This window comes from Monodelphis domestica, chromosome 7 (assembly GCF_027887165.1).
Source record: "Monodelphis domestica isolate mMonDom1 chromosome 7, mMonDom1.pri, whole genome shotgun sequence".
In the NCBI taxonomy this organism is placed as follows: Eukaryota; Metazoa; Chordata; class Mammalia; order Didelphimorphia; family Didelphidae; genus Monodelphis; species Monodelphis domestica.
Genome location: NC_077233.1, coordinates 268,641,204 through 268,665,211, shown reverse-complemented (window position 1 = coordinate 268,665,211; position 24,008 = coordinate 268,641,204). Strand labels below are relative to the sequence as shown.

General features: G+C 33.6%; 1 protein-coding gene across 2 annotated transcripts in view; it reads right to left on the bottom strand.

Annotated features, from left to right (window-relative positions):
- CNTNAP4 (contactin associated protein family member 4) overlaps window positions 1-24,008 on the bottom strand; it is a 677,206-nt gene that overhangs the window by 54,182 nt on the left and 599,016 nt on the right. For both annotated transcript variants that reach the window (XM_007497949.3, XM_007497950.3), the window contains exon 15: window positions 14,267-14,394. In XM_007497949.3, coding sequence (XP_007498011.1) covers window positions 14,267-14,394 — 128 coding nt within the window. The remainder of the gene's footprint in view (window positions 1-14,266; window positions 14,395-24,008) is intronic.

The window sequence follows — 24,008 nt, the reverse complement described above, 5'->3', positions numbered from 1 at the left end:
CAAAATTTTCAAATATGTATCCATGTCCTGGGGCAAGGAAGATCCAAGAAGAGGAGTCAGACCATTCTGGAACGCTCTGCTTCATTATATTCCAATTTGAAACCTGAGGAAGACATCTTAAAACTAAGATTTACCTCATAACCACCTCAATGGTTTAACAAAGTTCTTTCTAGGAAGGTATTAAATACACAGACAAGTTTGGTGTGGTATACCAAAACCAAAAATAATTGTAAAGAAAAAAGAATTCTTAAATGTGCAATTACACACATTTTAAACAACAACAAAAACACAACTCAAAATTACTAATTAGAGAACATGTACTTAAGGGGAAGAAAAATGCAGAAGAAATTGGGGGAGGGGAGGGGAGGAGAGAGATATCCTCATTCTTCCTTTGCTGGAAGTTAAAATGAGCAACTAAAAAAATCTGACATATTCCACAGAAAAGGAAGAGGGAAAAATTAAAGTTGCTTCTCTTTTTTCCAGAGTGGGCAGCTCCACCTATTAAATAGTTACTCCTTTTTGAGAGAAACCCCTCCATCATCACAGGAACCAAGTGACCAGTAAGTGGCTTGTTTTCATTATCCCAAGGCATGCTTCTTTCAACATCTACATATTTCCTCAGAAGTGACCTGGACTCCAAATGATTAGAGAGCCTCCCTCTATTATTCACTCCCTACACAGGGTTGGGTTTTCCCAAGGCATGAATATCAATAAGGCAAAAGGGTGAGGGTCTTATAGAGATCAAATCATTACCTACAGGACTGAGAATAAGAAAGGAGGAAAAAGAGGTTAGCCCAAGAGAGTACTGGTATTGGGGGCTCTCTGTTAAGGACATAAAATTAGATTAGTAGATAAAAGGCATAGAGTGTAGAGTGTGATCTAATACAGAGATTTCAAAGTTTTTTACAGTAAAATGGAACTCTTGTGATTTATGGGGAAATCAATGGAGAAACTATCCCTGGAGGTAGTAGAAGCAGACTAGAGCAGTAGGTCATGGGAGATGAAGAAATTGAAGAATTGAAAGATAAGGATTTTTGAGGGAACATTACCTTATTTGTGAAAATTTTAAATAAGGCAGAAGTTGAACCGGGGAAGAAAATTCTGAGCTAAGTACTTAAATCCAGGAGAAATGAGGGAAAATGTCATGTGGGCTAATAGATAATCACTACTAGGATCTCTATTGAAGGTGCAGTGGGGAGTACAGTCTTCTAACTTATCCCACAAGAAAAATAACTTGGTAGAGAAAATCACAGCCAGTTCTAGAGAGGGTGGCTCTGAATGGCATGTTTTTTGAGGAGAGGCAGATGGCTGTGAATACAAGCAGATATAAAGAGATCTCATAGAAGGGGCCTAAAAGGGAAAGGAAGCTAATAATACTTCATTAATCTCATTATTTGGATTTTAACTCATATTTATGATACATTGACATCTCTTTTGGTATTTTGTTAAATTGCTCTTGGAGCAATGTAATGTAAAATGGAACAATGTAAAAATTTTCAAGGACGTAACAAAAGTCTATGTGTTTCAGAAATCAAACATTTCTTTTCATTTTCTTTCCCCCAGCTTTTATAGAAGTTTGCTTTGGGAATATATTATGCTATTTGAATAAGAAAAAAAAAAGTAGCATATACTAAGGAATGAAAGTGAATGCAACACTGTAAAACAGAGTTAACTATATAGCACCTTTACTTTTATGAAGTTATATAAGAGACTGATAAGAGATTTATTAAAAATCCTGACAATTGATCTATTAGTTGTGGAAGAAAACAATCCCAAGTGTGAGACTGTGTAGTAATGGAAATAGCATGGAACTAAAAACTAAGATATCTGGTTTCCATCGCCAAACCTGCCATGGGATGATAGGCAAGTCAATTTGTCTTTCTGATTCTAATACGTAAAATGGAGATCTTAACATTCACCTCTACCCATCCTCCTCTGAAGGAAGCACTTTGAACAGTGCTATATTAAATGTCAAGGGCAGCTAGGTGGAATAGTAGATAGAGCATAAGTCCTAAAGTCAGGAAGATTCATCTACCTGAATTCAAGTCCAGCCTCAGACACTAGCTGTGCAACCGTGAGAATGTCACTCAATGCTGTTTGCCTTGATTTTCTTATCTGTAAAATGAGCTGGAGAAGGAAATGGTAAACCACCCCAGTATCTTTGCCAAGAAAACCCCAAATGGGGCCACAAGGTCTTGGATAAAATGGAAAAATGGCATATTAAATGTGAGATATATTTAGAAGTGAAAATTAGTAACATTAAAATTTCACCAATGTTAAGGAATTGGGAGAAATGAGACTGATAGATGCCAGGGAACTTGGAGATCATCCAATCTCAATTATTCATATTATATTTGAAGGAACAGAAGCCAGGAAAAATCATGACCTTCCCAAAATCAGACAGGAAGTAAGTTACAGGGCCAATATTCAATCTCAAATCTTCTGACTAAAAATTCAGTATATTTTCCATCATAGCACATCCTTTTCGTTAGTCTTAATTAATGAAACTTAGTATCTTTTTCTAAGATAATATAATTTTATTGACTCTATACATTTATAAAAAATTCCTTTTAAAACTTATTACAGAAAAGATGACTGTAAGAGATTTTGTAGCAATGAGTGGATTTATGATTAGCCACCTGATTGCATATAAATCATTGTTCTAAAAGTCCTGGATGGTACTGAAAATAACCTATTTCCTTAAATAATTTAAAGGATTTCTTTGAAATCTTGTTTAAACTACTTGTTTAGTAAACTTTTCTTTTATAGTACAAATATGGTAGGTTTCAGCCCTGCCTCACATATTAATGATCTTAAATTCAGGATAGAATCAGAATAATGAAATTTTATGTAATAAATTATAATTTATATATAATATTTTACATAGCACTTTCAGGTTTGCAAAGGACTTTTACAAGTATTACTTTTTTTTATCCTCATACCAATTCTGGGAAATGGATGATATTATTATCCTCATTTTATAGAAGAAGAAACTGATATGGGCTGAATTTCAATGATTTGCTATGAGTCAAACAGCTAGTAAATATCAGAGCTCACACTGAAACTCAAGTTTTCCTGTTCCAAATGTTATATAATATGGTTGCAGTTGTTAGCAGATGACAAATATTATAAAATACTAGGTTACTTGCAGAAAAAATATTATAGTCATAGTGATCTATTAATACAGATAGGATATAACAGTGCTCTCCAAAATTACTAATTATCTCCTAACAAATCCAATGGTCTTCTCTTTCTCTTCATTCTTCTTAACATCTCTATAGCCTTTGCCAGTTAACCCTCTTCTCCTTAATTCTCTCTTCTTTCTAGGTTTTTGTGACCTCACTCTTTCTTGTTTCTCTTCCTTCATATCTGACTGCTCCTCTTCTGTCCTTTACCAGATTCTCATCCAGGTTATGATCAATAATTATATGAATCCAAGAAAGCTCTGTTCTGTCACAACTTCTCTTATCCCTCTATACAACTTCACTTGATCTCATCAGCTCTCGTGGATTTAAATTTCATCACTGTGTTGATGATTCTGAAATCTACTTATTCAGCCCTATATTATCCTGATCACAAGTCTTACATTTTCCAACTGCATTTCAGACATCTTGAACAGGATATCCAGTAGAAATCTTAAATTTGGACATTCAATATATCCAAAACTGAATTCATTATCATTTCCCCAAATACTAATCCCTTCCAACCCCCACCCCCTTTACTATTAACAGCATCACTATCCTTCCATCTTCTCAGGATCCATCCTTGACTCCTTACTTCCTCACCTTCCACCACGGTCAATCTGTTGACATCCGTGAAATAAAACATGACTCAAAAGTGCTCCATTTTCTCCTCTGATATTGCCACTGCCCTGGCATAGGCACTTATCACCTCATGTTCTAGCTCCTAAAACAGCTAGCTGCTGTTTGTGCCTACATCAAGTCTCTATTACTCCTCCATCCTCCATTCATCCACCATAATGTTTTTTCTCCTAAAGTTCAGGTCTTTTTGCAACTACACTTAATAAACTCCAGTGTCTCCCTATTACCTCCAGGATCAAAGTCTTTCAAAGTTATAACCTGTCTTCCCTCCCCAAACTTTGTAGTTTTCTTATATTTCATACTTCCCCATGTATTCTGCAAACCAGTGTCAATGGCCTCCTTGCTCTTTGATGAACAAGACACTTGATCTCTTGATTCTAGGTATAGTCTTTGGCTTTCTCTCATGCCTGTAATAGTTTTCCTTCTTGCCTCATGCTCCTGATGTCAAGACTCATTCAAAATTCCATTTCCTAAAGGAAACCTTTCTCAATATTGTAGCTCTCAATTTTTTCCTCTGCTAATTATTTCCCACTTGTTCAGCATGTCGTTTCTTTGTACATATGTGTTTGCTTGTGTAGCATCCCAGGTATATTACCATCTTGAAAGTATTTCTGATCCTGCACATTAATTAATATACTTGTGGGTGGACACCTAAGAAGGAGAATTGGGAAATACATGCATGCTCCTCTGATGGTGGTGCTGAGAAAGTTGATGGCATGTGTTCCCAATCTTTTATTGGAGAATCCAGGAATGTGGAGTGGGAGGTAGCTAATGAACATGCGACATGGCATAGGATTTAACATTGGCTCAATTGACAACCATATAATCATAGAGGAGGAAGTTAATCAAACATGTGACCTGCTATGGAATGTGGACTAACAAGGAGGTAGCTAGGACCCTGTGGCAGTTAATGTCCTGCTCAATAATTCTTTTGTCCTTTGGACTGAAGTTTTGGAAATACAATAATGAAGAAGTAACCTGACCATGAGTCTGGTACATGAGCACATAGGTTACAATAGCAATACATCAATAATACTATCGAGATGATAATATATCTGGGATGCTACATCTCGCTATCTCTTCCATTAGACTGTGAGCCCCTAAAAAGCACAGTTTTGCCTTTTTCCTCTCTTTGTGTGCCCAGTACTTAAGACAGTGCCTGACACATATTGTTGTTCATTCATTTCAGTTAGTGTCTGACTCTTTGTGATCCTATTTGGAGTTTTCTTAGGAAACATACTGGAGTAGTTTGCTATTTCCCTTTCCATTCATTTTATAGAGGAGAAAACACACAAACAGGGTGAAAAGTAACTTGCTCAGAATCCCATAGTTAGTAAGTGTCTAAGACCAGACATGAACTCAGGTCTTCCTGTCTCCAGGCCAACCACTCTATCCATTATGACCCATAGCTTCCAGTCATGTAGTTGGTATTCAATAAATGCTCAATGGCTAATGTAGGCCAAATCATGCATCCAGCTGCTCAAAACAGAATTAGAGAAAGAAAAGAGGAAATTTCTTTTTTGTTTTGCTCAAAGAAAGAAAATCTCATTTCTATATCATTTTTCATCTAATACTTTATGTGATTTATGATTTATAATTTATATAATTGATGTTATACTATTTTCATTTCATTGGAAAGTCATATTTTAGATTTTGAAAGAAACTTGGAGAATAAAAAATTTTAAAACCCACTTTTTTGAAAGCTAAATTTCACATTTTTGGATTTTAGGACTATAATATTTCATAGTAGAAAATAATGGACACTCAAATTATTATGCATATAAAAGAATGAAAATCTAGATGAATACAATTTTATACCTAAAGGAAAATGATCATTTTGGTTATGACAATGCTTTATAAAATATACATTATTATCCATGTCAAAATATATAGAGAAGAAAAGATCATTTACTTCTAAGGTTTCAAAGAATGTTCAAAATGTCTATTTTAATTTTGAAATTTGGACTAGAGGGTTAGGAAATATGAGGGAAATGCAGGCACTGAGTATAGTCTAAAAATACTTTTGAACAATGAGACTTTTGAACATTAAAGGATATAAACAAGTAAAAAATTTTCAAAGCAGAAAATTTTTAAAGTTTATTATTATATGTATCAATAAGACTTTAAAATGTTCATCAATGGACTGGCTAGAGAATAAAGTATTTTATTTTTGTCACAGCAATTTTCAAAGATCAACTACCCTGGAGTAAAGGGGTTGCATGATATATGAAAACTAAGGGAAAACTAAAATTGATGAAATCACAAATCCCTAATGTATTGAGGAATGATTTAGTCAATTTTTTTCAGAGCATAAATACACTGATTCTTATAACAGCAGTATCTCATTAAAAATAATTTTAACAGAATTTCTTTATATGAAGTAACATTAAATATAAGCATAATAGTAACAGTAATAAAATTCAAAATAGAAATTATTGCTTAATTTGAAAATCAATGGCTAAAAAGAATGAAGTCATTTGTAGACATTTTTTTTTTAACAACAGACACTTAAAATAAGCCCGGCATGATATATAGAAAATGGTCAGCCCTCTCATAATAAAGCTAAATAAAATCTTTCTCTATGACAAAAATAGTTCATGAGCTATCTCAGAGGAAGATATATTCATGAATGTTTTATTCTTATATTTGCTTCTGAGTTTGCACATAAATATTTAGATACTGTATTAATAGCTAATAAATAAATGTACATTCATTCCATTTGGATTATACATGTATACTCTGGTTTCAAATTCATGTTGAAACAAGTCCTTTATTTTATTACTGCTATTCTTGATTACTCCTACTCCTTTAAGAAACCTACATCCCTAAAATAGCTAGAAAAGAACTTCTGAAGCAAAGTATTTAATTGTCTCCCACTCCACTGAAAGGATCAGCCAAACAAATAAAGAAAAAAAAATGGTTTAAAGACCTTATATTTAGGACTAGAAGATCCCTTAGAGGGCATTTAGTTGACTCCATCATTTTTTGACAAGGAAACTAAAGCAGACAGAATAAATGAACAGAACTTTCCCCCGGGTTATAAAAATGCAAAGTGTGCAAAAATTTTAAATAATGAATTTAATAATATTGTTAAAATTTTAAATGTCTTATAGCTACATGTTGACAGAGTGTGTTCTCCTTCAGCAGTTTAGAAACAACTGAGGTTAGTACTCAGAAAAAAAAACTGAATAAATGGAAGACAGTGCTAATAACACCTATCTATGTCATATATTAATATCATTAAATAATTAAAGCAGAAAGTAAGTCTAAGGGGGAATTAATTACTTTGTATATTATTTTCACATCATGGCATACAAAATTAAATTAACCAATAATGAATTTTAAAGACCTATTATTTCCTAGGGCCATTAACATAGTAAAAGGTCCATTCTATGCTGCTTGTCATCATTATTATGTCTTCTTACTATGTGCCAGGAACTATGCTATGTACTTCACAATTATTATCTCCTAAAAGTTAGAATATCTCATTATATTATATTTTTTTGCAATTTGAAAAGAATTATAGAGTGATGGTCAGAAATGTGGCCTTGAAACTTCTGATACATTCTTCAGATATTACTGAGCAGGTCATTTAATTTCTCAGTGATATAAAAAGCTTTCCAAGAAACTACACACAAATATAGGGGAGATGGCCCCTTACGTGGTGAAGAGATACAAGTATGGTTTTTATACCAATGAAATAACAGGTTCATTCTATATTTCCTTTATTTCCCTTCTCTAAAATTATAATAAATATGTTTAGCACCACATTCATGCTTTTCTCCTCTCATTTATTTATTCTCTCTTAGATTTTTTTTTAAACACTCACCATTCATCGTAAAATCATTACTGGGTACTGGTTCCAAGGCAGAAGTACAGGATAGCTAACTGAGTTAACTGACTTGCTCAGGGTCACACAGCTAGGAAATATTTGGGGCCAGATTAGATCCTTGACCTCCTATCTCCAGGCCTGCCGTTCAATCCATCAAGCCACCTAGCTATCTCCTCCCTTAGATTTTTTCTGATAAAAACTGGCAAGAAATATACTTTCTGGGATATCTAGATATTTTATCATTCAACTTTGTACTCCTGAATACTTCTTGATACAAACTTGAACTTTGGATTTAAACATTCCAAATCTAAAATAATTATTAGAAATTTGATACCACGAGTGTCTTGTAGTGGGTTTTCATTGCAAGAACAATTACAGCTTAGATAGTTCAACTCTAATTTTCCTAAATTCTCAATTTTGAAAATCATGTCATTATAGTGAATTATGGTATTATACTTATTTTAAATACTTTTCCCTTTCAGTTTCCCTTTCAGGCTTCTCATGTATAGTGGAGTTCAAATTCTATTTGGTCTTAGCAAACTGAAGAAAGGCTAATATTGTCCGAGTAACAAAACATGAAGAGAATTGAGTCTGTATTTATAGAAAAATTATTCCATTCTTAGAAAAATAAATTTACACGTATTTTAGAAGGTATAGTTAGTGAATATCCAAAAACAAAATATTTATCAAGACGAAACTGAGAAAGTAATGCTATAACCCTTTCTCCTCCTCTTCCTCTTCCTCCCCACCCTCTCTATGTCTCCTCCTCCTCTTCCTCTCCTCCTTTTTCTTCTCCTCCTTTAGTCTTCCTCCTCCACCTCATTCTTTCCCTTCCTCCTCTTCCTCCTCTTTCTACTCCTCCTTCTTATTCCTCTTCCTCTTCCTTTTCCTTCTCCTTACTCTTCTTCTTGTTTTCCTGCTCTTCCTCTTCCTTATTTTCATGGATCTAGGTTTGTTCCTCTACAGTGCACCATTTTAATATTTAAAAAATATTTTGTTAATGACAAAATGACATTTAACAAATTTTCAGATGACAAAAATGGAATGAGATCTAAAATAATGAATAAGGAAGCAGAATCAAAAAAGTCTTCATACGACTTAATAGAAGCAAATCTAATAAGATACAGTAATTATATCTTACTCTTGGGCTTAAAATAGATATTGTACAAACATAAGATGTATGAGGAATGTAGGAATAGCAGATCATAAGAAAAAAATCTCAAAGATTTTAGTGTTGCCCAATTTCATTTTGAGTCATAAGTGCATGAAGACAGCCAAAAAAGCTAAACTAATATTGACTCCATTAAGAAAGAATCACTGTTGTGAATCTTTCTTAAGAAGATAAAGTTGTAAACTCCTGATGGATCAATGAAAAAGTCCCTAACTCATACTTATAGTAAAGCTAGAACCTTAAGCTAGGTCTGTTTTTAGATCTAATACAAAAAGGTGCTAAGTACCTGTAAAGATTAAATTAATCACTAAAAGGTCAAGCAACTTAACAAAGGTGAGCTTAACAAAAGAGTTGTGAAGTACTCAGAGGATTTAATCTAACCAGAGAAGGTGAGAACCAAAGAGTGATGAGAACTAAGAATGGGCAGTCCTGGGGGAAAAACATCTACTGTGATTGATATATGTGAAAATTTAGGGAAGATGACATAAGAGAAAATTCTCTTTAAAAGGAGCTCTCTGAACTCAGTTCAGGGTTCAGGAGGTCAGAAGGAGTTCAGGAGTTCAGAGGAGGGTCTCTGAACTCAGTTCAGGAGTTGAGGATTTCAGTGAAGTACTGGAGCTTGTTGGGATGATCTTGTGGTGAGTGATAAAGACTGATTTTCTTTTCCTTAAGGCTGAGGCCTAGGCCATTTGGCCAATGGCCCTTTCTACTATTTTCTCTCTTCTCTCTTCTCTCTTCTCTCTCTCTCTCTCTCTCTCTCTCTCTCTCTCTCTCTCTCTCTCTCTCTCTCTCTCTCTCTCTCTCTCTCTCTCTTCCCTAAATTCCTTCATTTGTATTAATTAAAAATCTCCATAAAACCCAGCCTACTTGAGTATTTTCATATTTGGGATATTTCCCATGGCGACCACTTATTTTTAATAGAAACCAAAACACTAAAAATTATCTTTACAATTTGGCTGAACCTTTACAGTTTTGGCAGTTCACAGTCTTGGAAACCCACATTTTTGTGGTTACAATGTACAGAATAAGGAAGGTATATATGAACCTAATTTATCTAGAAGAGATGTTATAAGAAAACCCCAATCTATTTGTTATTTAGAAATTATAGAATGGTTCATTCAGGCTATTAGTTATGAAAACAAAAGGCTATCATCACAGTAGATTTTAACTTATACAAGGAAAATATTAAAACTTTATATTAAACATAGAGGTATAAAAATATGGGACACAAGAAAGAGAAGGAAGAAAATATATCTACTGGGGAAGTTTTCAGACCTCAATCATAACTGTCTTTAGGTTATAACATGAAATTAAATTACAAAGAGCTCCAGTGACTTGATGATTTGCTCTTCTCAAGTTGCCTCTCTAAAGCTCAGGCCCAGTGTTTCTGTTTCTATTTATTACTATTAATGGTAGAAAATTGTGTTTTCCTCTTCTTTAGGACAGTATGATCTGCCATATTTCATTCTCACTCAACTACCCTTGCTAAGACTTGCCATTAGAGAGGTTAGCCATTGGTTAATTAATTCTCTTTGACATAAAGTACTGCAATCTGCTTGGGAATTTGGAGTTTCCTCAATGAAGAAAGTGTGTGACAGAGAGGAAAGGGCACTGCATTTAGAATCAAGGAGCTGATGTTCGAATTCTAGCTTAGCGACAAATGAGCATATCATTTGACACCTATGGGTCTCAGTTCCCTTATCTTTAAATTTTATCTAAAGTGGGAAATGAGCTCATCTTTTAAGTTTCTTTCTTATGCATCTTTTGTAATACTAAAGTTGTTTCATTCTTTTTGAATGATATTTTCACAAGATATATTTTGTATATACTTTTATTGTAAGAAAAGAAATACTTTATATTCATGAGAAAGAAGTGAATGCAAAGAGAACTATCACTGAAATCAGGAAAACATGGGCTCGTTAGGCATCTGATATGTAATTATTATGTAATCATGAGAAGATCATAACCATTTCAGTGTTTCTCATAGCTCTCTATGATCACTAATTACAAATAAATTGTTAATTTACATTGGTCAAGATAGTTTCCTACTCCCTGGAGTTTGATACAACACTGAAATTAGATATGAACTATCTTCAGAAGATGAAATCTCCATTTTACAAATGTCACCACTGAAGTACTATTCTTACTGAAGAGTATTTTAAAATTCTTACTAGTTTTTATATTTTATCTCTTTCTTTTATGATACATTTCTTTAAGCTACTCTGAATTTCAAGTTATTTTACTTGGCTATGCCATTATTACCAGACTAAAGTGGTAGTTATTTCTCTAGATCTTAGATGTTGTCATATTATTTTTATAGAACACAAAGACAAAGTTCTTTTTAAAGAACACAAAGATGACTACTTGAGAAGAAGTAGACCTGTTATGAGGATCAGTAGAACTCAGTTCTCATCTAAGATGGATTATGTTTTGCACAAGAAAAGATTAATTAGGTCATTTTTTAAATCTCTTTTTCATTAGCTATTATTAGGAGACATTTGCTCCTTCTCTATTATCCCATTACTTATATCTTATCTGTTCCAAAAGAACTGATAAAATTATTCTCTCTGGTTAAAATACTATACAAAGAAGCAAAATTATTTTGGTTTCTGTTCATAATTTCCTGATAGATGTAAATTTCTATTTAATTTCTCTTAAGAAATACCAATTCTCTAATTACTGTATCAGCAAGGAAAATATTATCCTGGCATGGAAAACTGTAATTACTTTCCATCATTTTCTGATTAAAACCTCACTTATGGTACACAGGAAGAGAGTTCAAAATAGAGGGAAAATAAGGAAAGGTTGTGAATATTTATATAGTGCCTACTATGTAAAGCAGTGTTCTAAGGCATTACTCACTTGATTTCTCATAACAATTCTGTGAAGTGGGTGCTAATATTAGCCCTATGTTACAGAGTTTAGTGATTTTCACAGGATTACACAACTAGTAATTATATGAGGCCAGATTTGTACTCAGGTCTAACTGACTCCAAGTCTAGTGTTAAACTTTTGTACCTGCCTGAATATATGATACTAGTTCCATGAATATATGACTCTAGGAGATGTGAAAGGTAAATCCAATGTTTTATTAACTCCATTTATTTTATAGAAAGGGGGTCATTTCTATCCTATGCTTTCCCTAAACCACTGAAATCATTGGTTTAAATGACATTTAGATAAGAACTATATTCTCCAAAAGTGACCTCTAAAGCACTATCTCAAAAAACGATTTGAAAATTCTTGGGGCAGCTCTATTATTACCCCTTATTTCACTGTGTACATTTTCTTGCTTGGGATTGTATGTTGCTTACATAATGTGACTGTCACTATTTTCAAAGATTAAATTGCCAGGTATCTCCTCAGATCTCAGATCTTGCCACATTATTTTCAGAGGACATTAGGTTTCAGTGTTCTCTTCAGTTCCATCCACAGTGGATTTGGCCCCTCAGCCATTCAGACTTAATTTTACTTTAACTTATCCCCACTTGACATCTAACACAGAAATTCTATTCTTCTCTGTACTTTCCATTGGCAGATGCATTCATTAACAATAGTCACAGATACTACTAATACCTGCTTCACTTGTCCAGTGACAAGGATGGAAAAAAAATGGACATGCCAAATTTGTTCAAGTACTACAGCATTCTAGCATTAGACAAGCCTTGATGATATAGAGGAATGGAATGAAGGGATAAGCCATTTTTTCAGAGCTTCTTAGTGATCATAGCATTTAAAGAAATATATTTACAGCACTCATGATTTCACTGACTGGTTTGTTCCTAAGGCAGGGCTCCAATTCAAAAATTATAAAATATGCTGTTTTCTGCTTCTAAATATTTTATATCCTTGACATACTGGGTCTGTCAGAATATTAAAATAATTTGATTTTTCCCTCTAAATTAAGAGAATGCTCTGTTCAGAGAGCAAGCACTAGCTTAGCTATTACATTTTCATCAGCTATAGTAGCTTTCTATCTATCTGCTACCATATGCCAGTAACAGAAACACAGAATTGAAAGGAAGATTAGTTTACATCTTTGCTTCAGGCAAGTGAATACCTCCCATATGTATCTCTGACAGATGAGTCTGACTCTATTTTAAAAGCTACATAGTTTCTTAGCAACTCATTTTTAACAATCTCTGTATGTATAGCCTTCTTTAATCCCAAACCTTTTACTTATCAGCCAAAGTCAACATATTGGTCACTGATTTTGTCCTCAGGATTGTATGAATGACATCTGATCATCCTTTTGATGAATAATAAAGTCACCCACTGACTCTTCTTTTATAGTATAGGAAATCTCACAATTTAAATGTACCCAAAAATAGTTTTCCTTATTTTGCAATCATTTATTTATTTAGCCAAGCACCTTGATTTTTTTCATATTTTCTTTCTCCATATTCTTGATGCTTCTCTGGTAAGTGAAGCGCAGAATAAAATCCATATTTGTGCTTGATCTTTTCTTAGTATAATGTCAAAATTATATCTACTTCTGATAAATAATTTCATCATTAAATAAATACAGCATTTCTGTTCCATATTTTTCAAACCATATCTAACTCTGAAAAAATACAAAACAGTAATAATACATAGATTTATATTCTCATACAGATAAACACTAACTTATAGATAAAAAGCAAATTGACTTTAATAAAATGTTATGTTTTTTATAAATAAAATCAATATTTTAGTCATTTGAAAGTCAAGCATTTCCAGAAAGGTACTTCATTTAAGTATTATTTTTCTGAGCTTTCTTCATAATAAATTTAAATTTTAGAAGAAAAAATGTTGAAAAGCAGTTTAAAAATGAGTATATGGATTTACTTTACCATGGAAAAATTTTTTCAGAGTTGCATATCACAAAATAAAAGAGAAAATTATGAGTATTAAGAATTGTGGATGCAAAATTGAAATATAAATTCATTTAATTTGATAAAATTACCATTAGTTTCCAAACTCAACTTGAGCACTAACAGTTGGAAAGTCTCATTTATTTCATCAAAATTTCCAAAGACTTCATGGAAAGTAAAATTTAATAATTCAGGTTTGCTGGTATGAATCATAACCACACGCATTAGAATTGATGAGTTATCCATCTTTTTCTCAATGTCTGAGCAGAGTTAGAATGGCAGCACAGAATCTATTATAGTACAGACACAGTATTTTTAAATGAATAAATGAATGTAAATGAATATTTCAAGTAATTTTTTATTTATAATATTATGTGAATATAATAATATTATATAACTCAAAACTATCCCCAAAGAGATTGCTTTCTATATTTATACTCTATAATTTTCTCTCTTGAGATGAGCACTTATTACATTATAGGGAGGTCTTAAGGATAGATATCTAATTATATGTACAATGTTGGCAATATATGACCATGAAGAACAACAAAACTAAACAAAGGAAAAAAGTCTTCTTGGCAGTACTTACTATCACCTCGGCAAAGTAATGGCCCCAATTTATAAGCTGCTTCAGAGTTTGGTCGGTCTGTATCTGTAATTACTATCTGAGTTACTGGCAGATGTTCTTTATAGGAAAGAAATCCAGTATCATTAGCCCTGAAAAAATGGAGAACACAAAAAGTATACTTAAAATCAGCCTGATTAACATTCATGTCATAGAAAAAAAAGATATTTTCCTTGTATTCTGAAAAAGGAAGAGGTGAATTTGATTACATATACCAGTAAAGGATCAGCAATTACTCACTGGAAGGCTTGTAAACATGATCATATTTTTTAATCAGGGTACCTAAGAGCACAAGGTCTATTTTTCATCTAAATTACTACAGAGTAGTAAGTAGGCAGGCCTAGAAGTGTAGTCATCTATTCAAGTGTGAGATTACATTTTTGACCTAATTAATTAGCTAACTGCTTTCTATAGTTAGACACTGTACAATTATTATTCAATATTTTCACATACAAAAACTATTCTTTACTGACAAATCACCTTATTGGTTAAGAATTAAGTGATTTTAATTCTATTTGACAAATTAATTTTGTTATTTAAAAAAAAAAGTATTTCTTTTACTGTCTTGAAAAGCATAAAGCTGTTCATAGTTTTAATTCTAACATTAACTAGTTAAATGACCTTAAATTATTATCTCTTTGCCCCAGTTTTGTGGATGAAAAGTAAGAGACTTGGAGTAGCTTATCTCAAAGTTTCATTCTAGCACTAAAATTCCAGGATCCTTTAACTAGAAAAACATGAGAAATAACATGTAATGAAATGCTGAAATTATTTTACATAATCAAATATGACTTGATCATAGAATTTAATAAATAAATAAAGTTAATGTGTATCAGGTAGAAAAGTCACATGTGCAAAATCCAAGCAACAATTTTCTTTGCCAAGTGAAGTTCTGCGTTGACAAATTTGAGATAATTCACTTCAGTGGTCTGGGCCAAAGAGAAAGATAATTGAATATGTTTTCAAGATATTTTCATTCTAGTCCTGCTTCAGCCATTAACTTGCTGTGTGGCCTTGGGTGACTCATTTAAAAAAAAATAGAGACAGAATATTAGATTTAGAAAGGTCTTCACAAGCCATATGCTCAAATTCATGGGTCTATCAAAACATAATTTTCAACATACATATCTTCTCTGAATCATTTTCTTCATCTATAAAATGAGGAGAACTGCAAAATGAAATAACTAAGTTGTAAGGTCCCTTCCATCTCTAAATTTATATCATTGTTCTGCCATTCCTACTGTAATTCAGGCCTGTATGACTTTTTGATCCCGTTTGGAGTTTCTTGACAAAGATACTGCAGTAGTTGGCCATTTCTTTTTCATGCTCATTTTACAGATGAGGAACAGTGGCAAATAGATTTAAATGACTTGCCCAAGATCACACAGCTAATAAGCATTTGAGACTGGTTTTGAACTTGCAAAGATGTCTTCTTGATTCCAGTTCATACATTTGCTGTAAGTGGCAATTTATTCTTCAGAAATCCCAGTTAGTACAACCTTTATCACTAATACAACTGTCAATATAACACAGACAGGAACACTCAGAATTCTGAAGCCTGAAAGAAGCTTCTGAAAATAAGTCCTTTATATTTATATTTTATAGCAATGAGTCTAAATACATAACTATTTGGTTATTCCTTTTCTACTTTACATTTAGAGCCAGAGAGACTCTGAGAAAAAGACAAAACAATAAATAAATTCAGATTTCAAAATTAAATTTTTTGGTCAATATGCTCTGATGCCTTATATTAGTATGAAAGCAATCCAGGATTGAGAAGTAATGCAAATAATTCATGGTAATAAAGTGCTTGTAGACACAGCACTTTTCTGGTCAATCCATTAGTTTAGGTAGTGGTACCCAAGGATTTTTCTTTCCACTCAAAAAAAAATAAAATTAAGAGAAGTGACCAAGCAGAGATTTTTTTATTTTTTTATTTTTATTTTTTAAGACAGAGTAAATTTAATTATGTATGGAAATTCAATACCTAATTCATATGTAGGATTAGTTCTCTAGCTAACATCTGCTTTTAATCTACTTTTTACAGCATTATTTATTAAAAAGTAAGTATCATTTGTGGAAGTTACTCCATCATCGTTTTGCTGACCTCATAAAAAGGCATTTGTACTTCCCAGGTTGTTTTTTTGACTAGTGAAGAAAAAAAAAAGTTATGTTTAGGATAGATCAATTCAGATACTTTTTGAACTATTGTAAATCTGCTTCTTGCTTTTCATAATTAATTTAGAATGACTCTGTCTTTCATTCATAGGCTGGTTTGTGGTGGGATGGGAATTGTCCATTAAAAGCAACAAATGTGATTAGAGACTTCAGGATAAACATAGCCACAGTCTAGACACAGATTATTCTTCTCCTCAGCACCCACCAATATAGATCACCTCAAAAGACCAAAAAAGCCAAATTCATAAGAATGAAGGGACTCTACAGTAGGGTGTAGCAATGAAGGTATGTGGGATTTGGGCATTTCCACTCTATAAGGGGGTAAAAAAGCAAATCGATCTACCCTCCCCACCCCTCCTACAGAGCCATAGTCAGAGCCAGTGCTCTCCAGAATAAGCGAGTGAGCAAGGGGCACATCTAGAGTGAGCAAGGGGTCTAGGTCTAGGTCCTTGGGAGCTGACTAAGACCACCAAAAATCTACCCCTGCAAGCAGCTACACCTGAAAACCCAGCAGGCTGAAGAGCACAGACTGTGGGCACTCACAGGAAGCTAACACAGAGAAGGGCAGCAAACAGCAGAAGGTGCAGAGATTTGAGAGCTTGCCTCAGGCAAAATCCTTGCTCAACTCCATACACAGCAAGCCTGCCTATTTCACTCAGATTTTTGACTAAAAAGGGAAGGAAAAACCTCCACAGTGATGGCAAATTGGGCCCAGGAGCTACAACCTCCCTCGACCAAAACAAACAAACAAACAAACAACAAAAACAAAAAACAAGAAGAGGGGGTGGACCCTGGAAATTTTTTACAGAGGGAAAAACCCAGTCTACAGAGGAAATAAAAGAAGAAATTCAAATTAATTCAAAACCCTCCAAAAAAAGGAAATTGTCCACAAGTTCTTGAAGAATTTAAATTGGAGCTTATCAAAAAGATGGAAACCTTCTGGCAAGAAAAGTGGGAAATAGTTCAAAGGGAAGATAACAGTTTAAAGGACAAGAACTCCCAATTGGCAAAAGAGCTGGAAGCCATGTAAAGCAGGATAGACCAAAAGGAAAACAAGTTTTAAAGAACAAAATTAGGCAACTGGAAACAATGAACTTGCAAAACAGCAAGAATTAATAAAGCAAAGTCAAAAGACTGACAAAATAGAAGAAAAAATAAAATGTCTCACTGAGAAGATGACAGATCAGGAAAATAAGGAGAAACAATCTGAGAATCACTGGTCTACCTAAAAATCAAGAAATAAACAGAAATCTTGACATCATAGAAATCATCCAAGGAAACTTCCCTGATGTTCTTGAATAAGGGGGCAAAATAGACATTGGAAAAAGTTCATAGAAGACCCTCTACACTAAATCCTCAAAAGACAACTCCCAGGAATGTAATTGCCAAATTCCAGAGCTTTCAAGATAGGGAGAAAATTCTACAAGAAGCCAAAAAGAGACAATTCAGATACCAAGGAGCATCAATCAGGATCATACAAGACCTGGAAGCTTCCACACTAAAGGACCACAAGGTGGAACATGATATTCAGAAATGCAAGAGAATTGGGTCTTCAACCAAGAATCACTTATCCATCAAAACTGACTATATACTTTTAGGGGAAAGTATGGGTAATCAGAAAAATAGAAGATTTCCAAGTATTTGTAAAGAAAAGACCAGAACTAAGTGGAAAGTTTGATATCCAAATACAAAGATCACATGAAACATGAAAAGGTAAATAAGAAAAAGAGGGAAAGGGGGAAAATGTTCTTTTTTTTCAAACTCTCTTCTTTGAGGGCTAAAATTGGATCAAATTATATATATATTAATATATGGGAAATTGTTATTTGAAACTCTCAAAAATTATATTCACTATTATAATAATTAGAAGAATCATTCACAGGAAGAGATTAGGGCATTAAAGGCTATAAGATGATATGCAAAAAAAGGAGAAGGGAGGGGAGAATCAAAGATGGCACCAAGAGATACCTGAAGAAATAAAATAAATAGGATAATCTTTATCACACAAAGATAAACATGGAACCGGGAGGGGAAGACTACTCTTATAAGAAGGAGAGGAAGAAAGTGCTAATAGGTAATACTTAAACCTTACTTTCAGTGAAATCAATCCTGAGAGGGAAGAACATCTAGATCCATTGGGATCTTGAATTCTATCTTATCATACAGGGAAAGTGAGAAGGGAAAACTAAGGGGGATAGGGGGAAGGGGGTACAAAAAGGGAGGGAAAGAGAGGGGTGAGGGAACTTAACAGACCCCACAAAAACATGAAGGGAACAAAAAGGGAGGGGCCAGAAACTGAATCATTTGAGAGAGGGGATTAGGGGGATTAATTAAAAGTAAACTACTGATTTAAAAGGATATAGCAAAAGGAAAAAGGACAGAACTATGAGAGGATATAAAAATGCTGGGGAATACACAAGTGACAATCATAACTTTTAATGTGAATGGGATGAACTCACCCATTAAATGAAAACAAATAGGATAGTGGATTAGAATCCAAAATCCTACCATATGTTGCCTACAAGAAACACACCTGAGGTGGGTAGATACTCACAAGGTTAGAATTAAAGGTTGGAGCAAAAACTATTGGGTCTCACCTGATAGAAAGAAGGCAGGAGTTGCAATCATGATATCTTACAAAGCCAAAGTACAAATAGATCTGATTAAAAGGCATAAGGAAGATAAATACATCCTGATAAAAGGCAGTATAGACAAAGAGGAAATATCAGTAATCACCATGTATGCACCAAATGGTATAGCTTCCAAATTTCTAATGGAGAAACTAGTGGAATTGAAGGAGGAAACAGATAGTAACACTATACTAGTGGGAGACCTGAATCTCCCACTATCAAATTTAGATAAATCAAATAAAAAAAGAAAAAAGAAAGAGGTAAAAGATGTGAATGAAATCTTAGAAAAAATTTGTATTAAAGAAATATGGAGAAAAATAAATAGGGACAGAAAGAAATGCACCTTTTTTTTCAGTACCACATGGTACATTCACAAGGATTGACCACGTACTAGGTCATACAAACATGGCAAACAAATGCAGAAAAGCAGAACTAATAAAGGCAACCTTTTCAGATCATAATGCAATAAAAATAACGATCAGTAAGGGTACATGGAGAGCCAAATCAAAAATTATTTGGAAAGTACATAATATGATTCTCCAAAATCGATTAGTTAGAAAAGAAATCATAGAAACAATTAATAATTTCATTGAAGAAAACGACAATTATGAGACAACCTTTCAAAATCTATGTGATGGAGCCAAAGCAGTACTCGGGGAAAATTTAAATCCTTGAATTCATATGTTAACAAATTAGGGAGGGCAGAGGTCAATGAATTGGACATGCAAATCAAAAAACTTGAGAGCTAACAAATTAACAATTCCCAGAAGGAAACAAAATCAGAGATCCTAAAAATTAAGGAGAAATTAATAAAATCTAAAGTGAAAGTGCTATTGAACTAATAAATAAGACTAGAAGCTGGTATTTTGAAAAAAATAAACAAAATAGACAAAGTACTTGATCAATCTAATAAATAAAAGGAAAGAAGAAAGCCAAATTAGCAGTATCATAGATGAAAAGGAAGACTTCACCTCCAATGAAGAGGAAATTAAGGCAATCATTAAAAATGATTATGTCCAATCATATGGCAATAAATATGCAAATCTAGGTGATATAGATGAATATTTATAAAAATATAAATTGTATAGATTAACAGAAGAAGAAATAGAATTCTTAAATAACCCCATACTGGAGCAAGAAATTGAACAAGCAATCAAAGAACTCCCTAAGAAAAAATCCCCAGGCCCTGATGGATTCACTAGTGAATTCTATCAAACACTCAAAGAAGAGCTAATCTCAATACTATACAAACTATTTGACATAATAAGCAGAGGGAATTCTACCAAATTCTTTTTATGACACAAACATGGTACTGATTCCAAAGCCAGACAGGTAAAAAATGGAGAAAGAAAACTATAGACCAATCTCCTTAAAGAACACAGATGCAAAAATCTTAAATCGGATACTAGCAAAAGGAGTCCAGCAAGTCATCATGAGGGTTATTCACTATGATCAGGTGAGATTTATACCAGGAAGGAAAACCGTCCACATAGTTGACTGACATATCAACAAGCAAACCAACAAAAATCACATGAATATCTTAATAGACACAGAAAAAGCTTTTGACAAAATACAAGACTCATTCCAATTGAAAACACTAGAAAGTATAGGAATAGAAGGGTCTTCCCTAAAAATAATAAACAGTATTTATCCTGTAAAAATAGACTCAAATCCAGGACTTAAATCCCCACAATTCCTTGCTCCCCTTCCACAAAATGCTTTGTAATCTCACTGAATTCTCACGTGGGCCGAGATTGAGAAGGTATTTAACCTGATTGCAAAGGCTTTTGTGTCTCCTTTTGGACTTCCATTTTGGAGCAGATGCGTCTCTTTCATGATGTGAGGTTATCTTGTCTAGACCTCTGGCCTAGGCATGTGTTTTTTCTTATTCTGTATTTTCTTTAATCATTAACCTTTAATAAACCTCTAAAAATATAATACTCCTTGCAGAGAGAAACTAATTTCTACCTGCCTCAGTTTTCTAATTTTTAACTGTTACAATCCAAAACCATCAGAAAACATCATCTGTAATGGGGATAAACTATATGAATTCCCTGTCAGATCAGGAGTGAAACAAGGATGCCCATTATCACCTCTATTATTTAACATTGTACTAGAAACACTAGCAGTAGCAATTAGAGAAAAAAAGGAAATTGAAGGTATTAAAATTGGCAATGAGGAGACTAACCTATCAATCTTTGTGGATGATATGATGGTCTACTTAAAGAATGCTAGGGAATCAAATAAAAAGCTGGTGGAAATAATCAAGAACTTTAGCAAAGTTGCAGCATTCAAAATAAACAAGCATAAGTCATGAGCATTTCTATAAATCTCCAACACATTTCAGCAGCAAGAATTAGAAAGAGAAATTCCATTTAAAATCACCCTAGATAATATAAAGTACTTAGGAATCTATCTGCCAAGACAAACACAAGAAGTATATGAAGTCAGCTACAAAACACTTTCCACACAATTAAAACTAGATCTAAACAATTGGAAAAACATTAACTGCTCATGGGTAGAATGAGCTAACATAATAAAATTGACCATCCTACCCAAATGTATTTACTTATTTAGTTCCATACCCATTGAACTACCCAATTACTGAATTAGAAAAAATATATAACAAAGTTCATTTGGAAGAAGGAAAGATCAAGTATATCCAGGGAAATAATGAAAAAAAAATGCAAAGGAAGGTGGCCTTGCAGTACCAGATCTCAAACTATACTATAAAGCAGTGGTCATCAAAATAATATGCTATAGGCTAAGAGACAGAAAGGAGGATCAGTGGAATAGACTTGGAGTAAGTGACCTCAGCAAGACAGTCTATGATAAGCCCAAAGATCCCAGTTTTAGGACAAAAAATCCAGTATTTGATAAAAAAAAACTGCTGGGAAAATTTGAAGACAGTGTTGGAAAGATTAGTTTTAGATCAATGCCTCTACACCAAGATAAACTCATAATGGGTGAAAGACTTGAACATAAAGAAGGAAAATATAAGTAAATTATGTAAGCACAGAATAGTATACATGACAGATAGTATACATGTCAGAATAGTATACATATCTTTGGGAAAGGAAAGATTTTAAAACTAAGCAGACAGAAAAAAAGTCACAAAATGAAAAATTAATAATTTTGATTATATCAAATTAAATAGTTTTGTACAAACCAAAACCAATGTAACCAAAATTAGCTGCGAAGTAACAATTTGGGAAACAAGCTTCATAACAAAAACCTCTGACAAAAGTCTAATTGCTCAAATTTACAATGAGCTAAATCAATTGTACAAAAAAATCAAGCCATTCTCCAATTGATAAATGGGCAAAGGACATGAATAGACAAATTTTAGTCAAAGAAATCTAAACTAATAGTAAGCTCATGAAAAAGTGTTCTAAATCTCTTATAATCAGAAAGATGCAAATCAAAACAATTCTGAGGTATCACCTCACAACTAGCAGATTGGCTAACATGACAGCAATGGAATGTAATGAATGCTGCAGGGGATGTGGCAAAGTTGGGACATTAATGCATTGTTGGTGGAGTTGTTAATTGATCCAATCATTCTGGTGGGCAATTTGGAACTATGGCCAAAGGGCGCTACAAGACTGTCTGCCCTTTGATCCAGCCATAACACTGCTGGGTTTGTACCCCAATGAGATAATAAGTAAAAATACACGTACAAGAATATTCATAGCTGCGCTCTTTGTGGTGGCAAAAAATCAGAAATTGAGGGGATGCCCTTAAATCGGGGAATGGCTGAACACATTGTGGTATCTGTTGGTGATATAATAGTTTTGTGCTCAAAGGAATAATAAAGTGGAGGAATTCCATGGGAAATGGAACTACCTACAGGAGGTGATGCAGAACAAAAGGAGCAGAACCAGGAAAACATTGTACACAGAGACTGATACACTGTGGTACAATCGAATGTAATGGACTTCTCATTAGTGGTAGTACAGTGATCCTGAACAACCCAGAGGGATCTATGAGAAAGAAGACTATTCACATTCAGAGGAAAAACAATGGGAGAAACACAGAAGAAAAACAACTCCTTGATTACATTTGTTGAGGGGATATGATTGGAGACATGGACACTAAATGAACACCCCTGTGCAAATATCAACAGCATGGAAATAGGTTCTCATCAAGGACACATGTAATGCCTAGTGGAATTGCATGTCGGCTATGGGAAAGGCAGGAGAAGGGGAGGTAGGAATAGAAAATGATTTTTGTAACCAAGGAATAATGTTTGAATTTGACCAAATTAAAAAAAAAAATAAATGTTTTTAAAACATATCGGGAAAGAAACTTTAGATTGTTCGAATTTCCCCTTGTGGAATATATTCTAATTGCTGGTTTTGGTATTCTTCTCAGGTATTAGTTTCTACTGTCAGACCTTTTTTTTTTTCTTCAGACCTTCCACAGACTCCACAGAAAGTAGAAAAGGATACCAACACCAGCAATTAGAATATATGCCACAATGGGCAATTTGAACAGTCTAAAGAGTCTGTGGCTACATCCCAAAGCATCCTTGAATTCATATGGATAAAATACTCACCACCACCCCCTTTTATTTTAACTAATCTTTGGGTTCCATTGTAATGCCATGTATTTTATTTTATGTGATTAAGAACTTTATTCTGTGATGTAGTTCCTAGGCTTCATGAGACTGATATAGGAATCTATGATACTCCACAAGACTAAGATTCCTCATTTCACAGGGAACCTAAGGATATGTTCCCTTCTCATCCTTGATGATAAAGAACATCAGGAACACTAAGTCTGATTTTTGTTTTGTTTTTCTTCTCCAGCAAGGCCCATTCTGTTCCAAAGCCAGAAGAAGTCTTTGTCACAGACCCTAGATAGTTCCCTATTCTTTTTTTTCCCTATTCATAGTA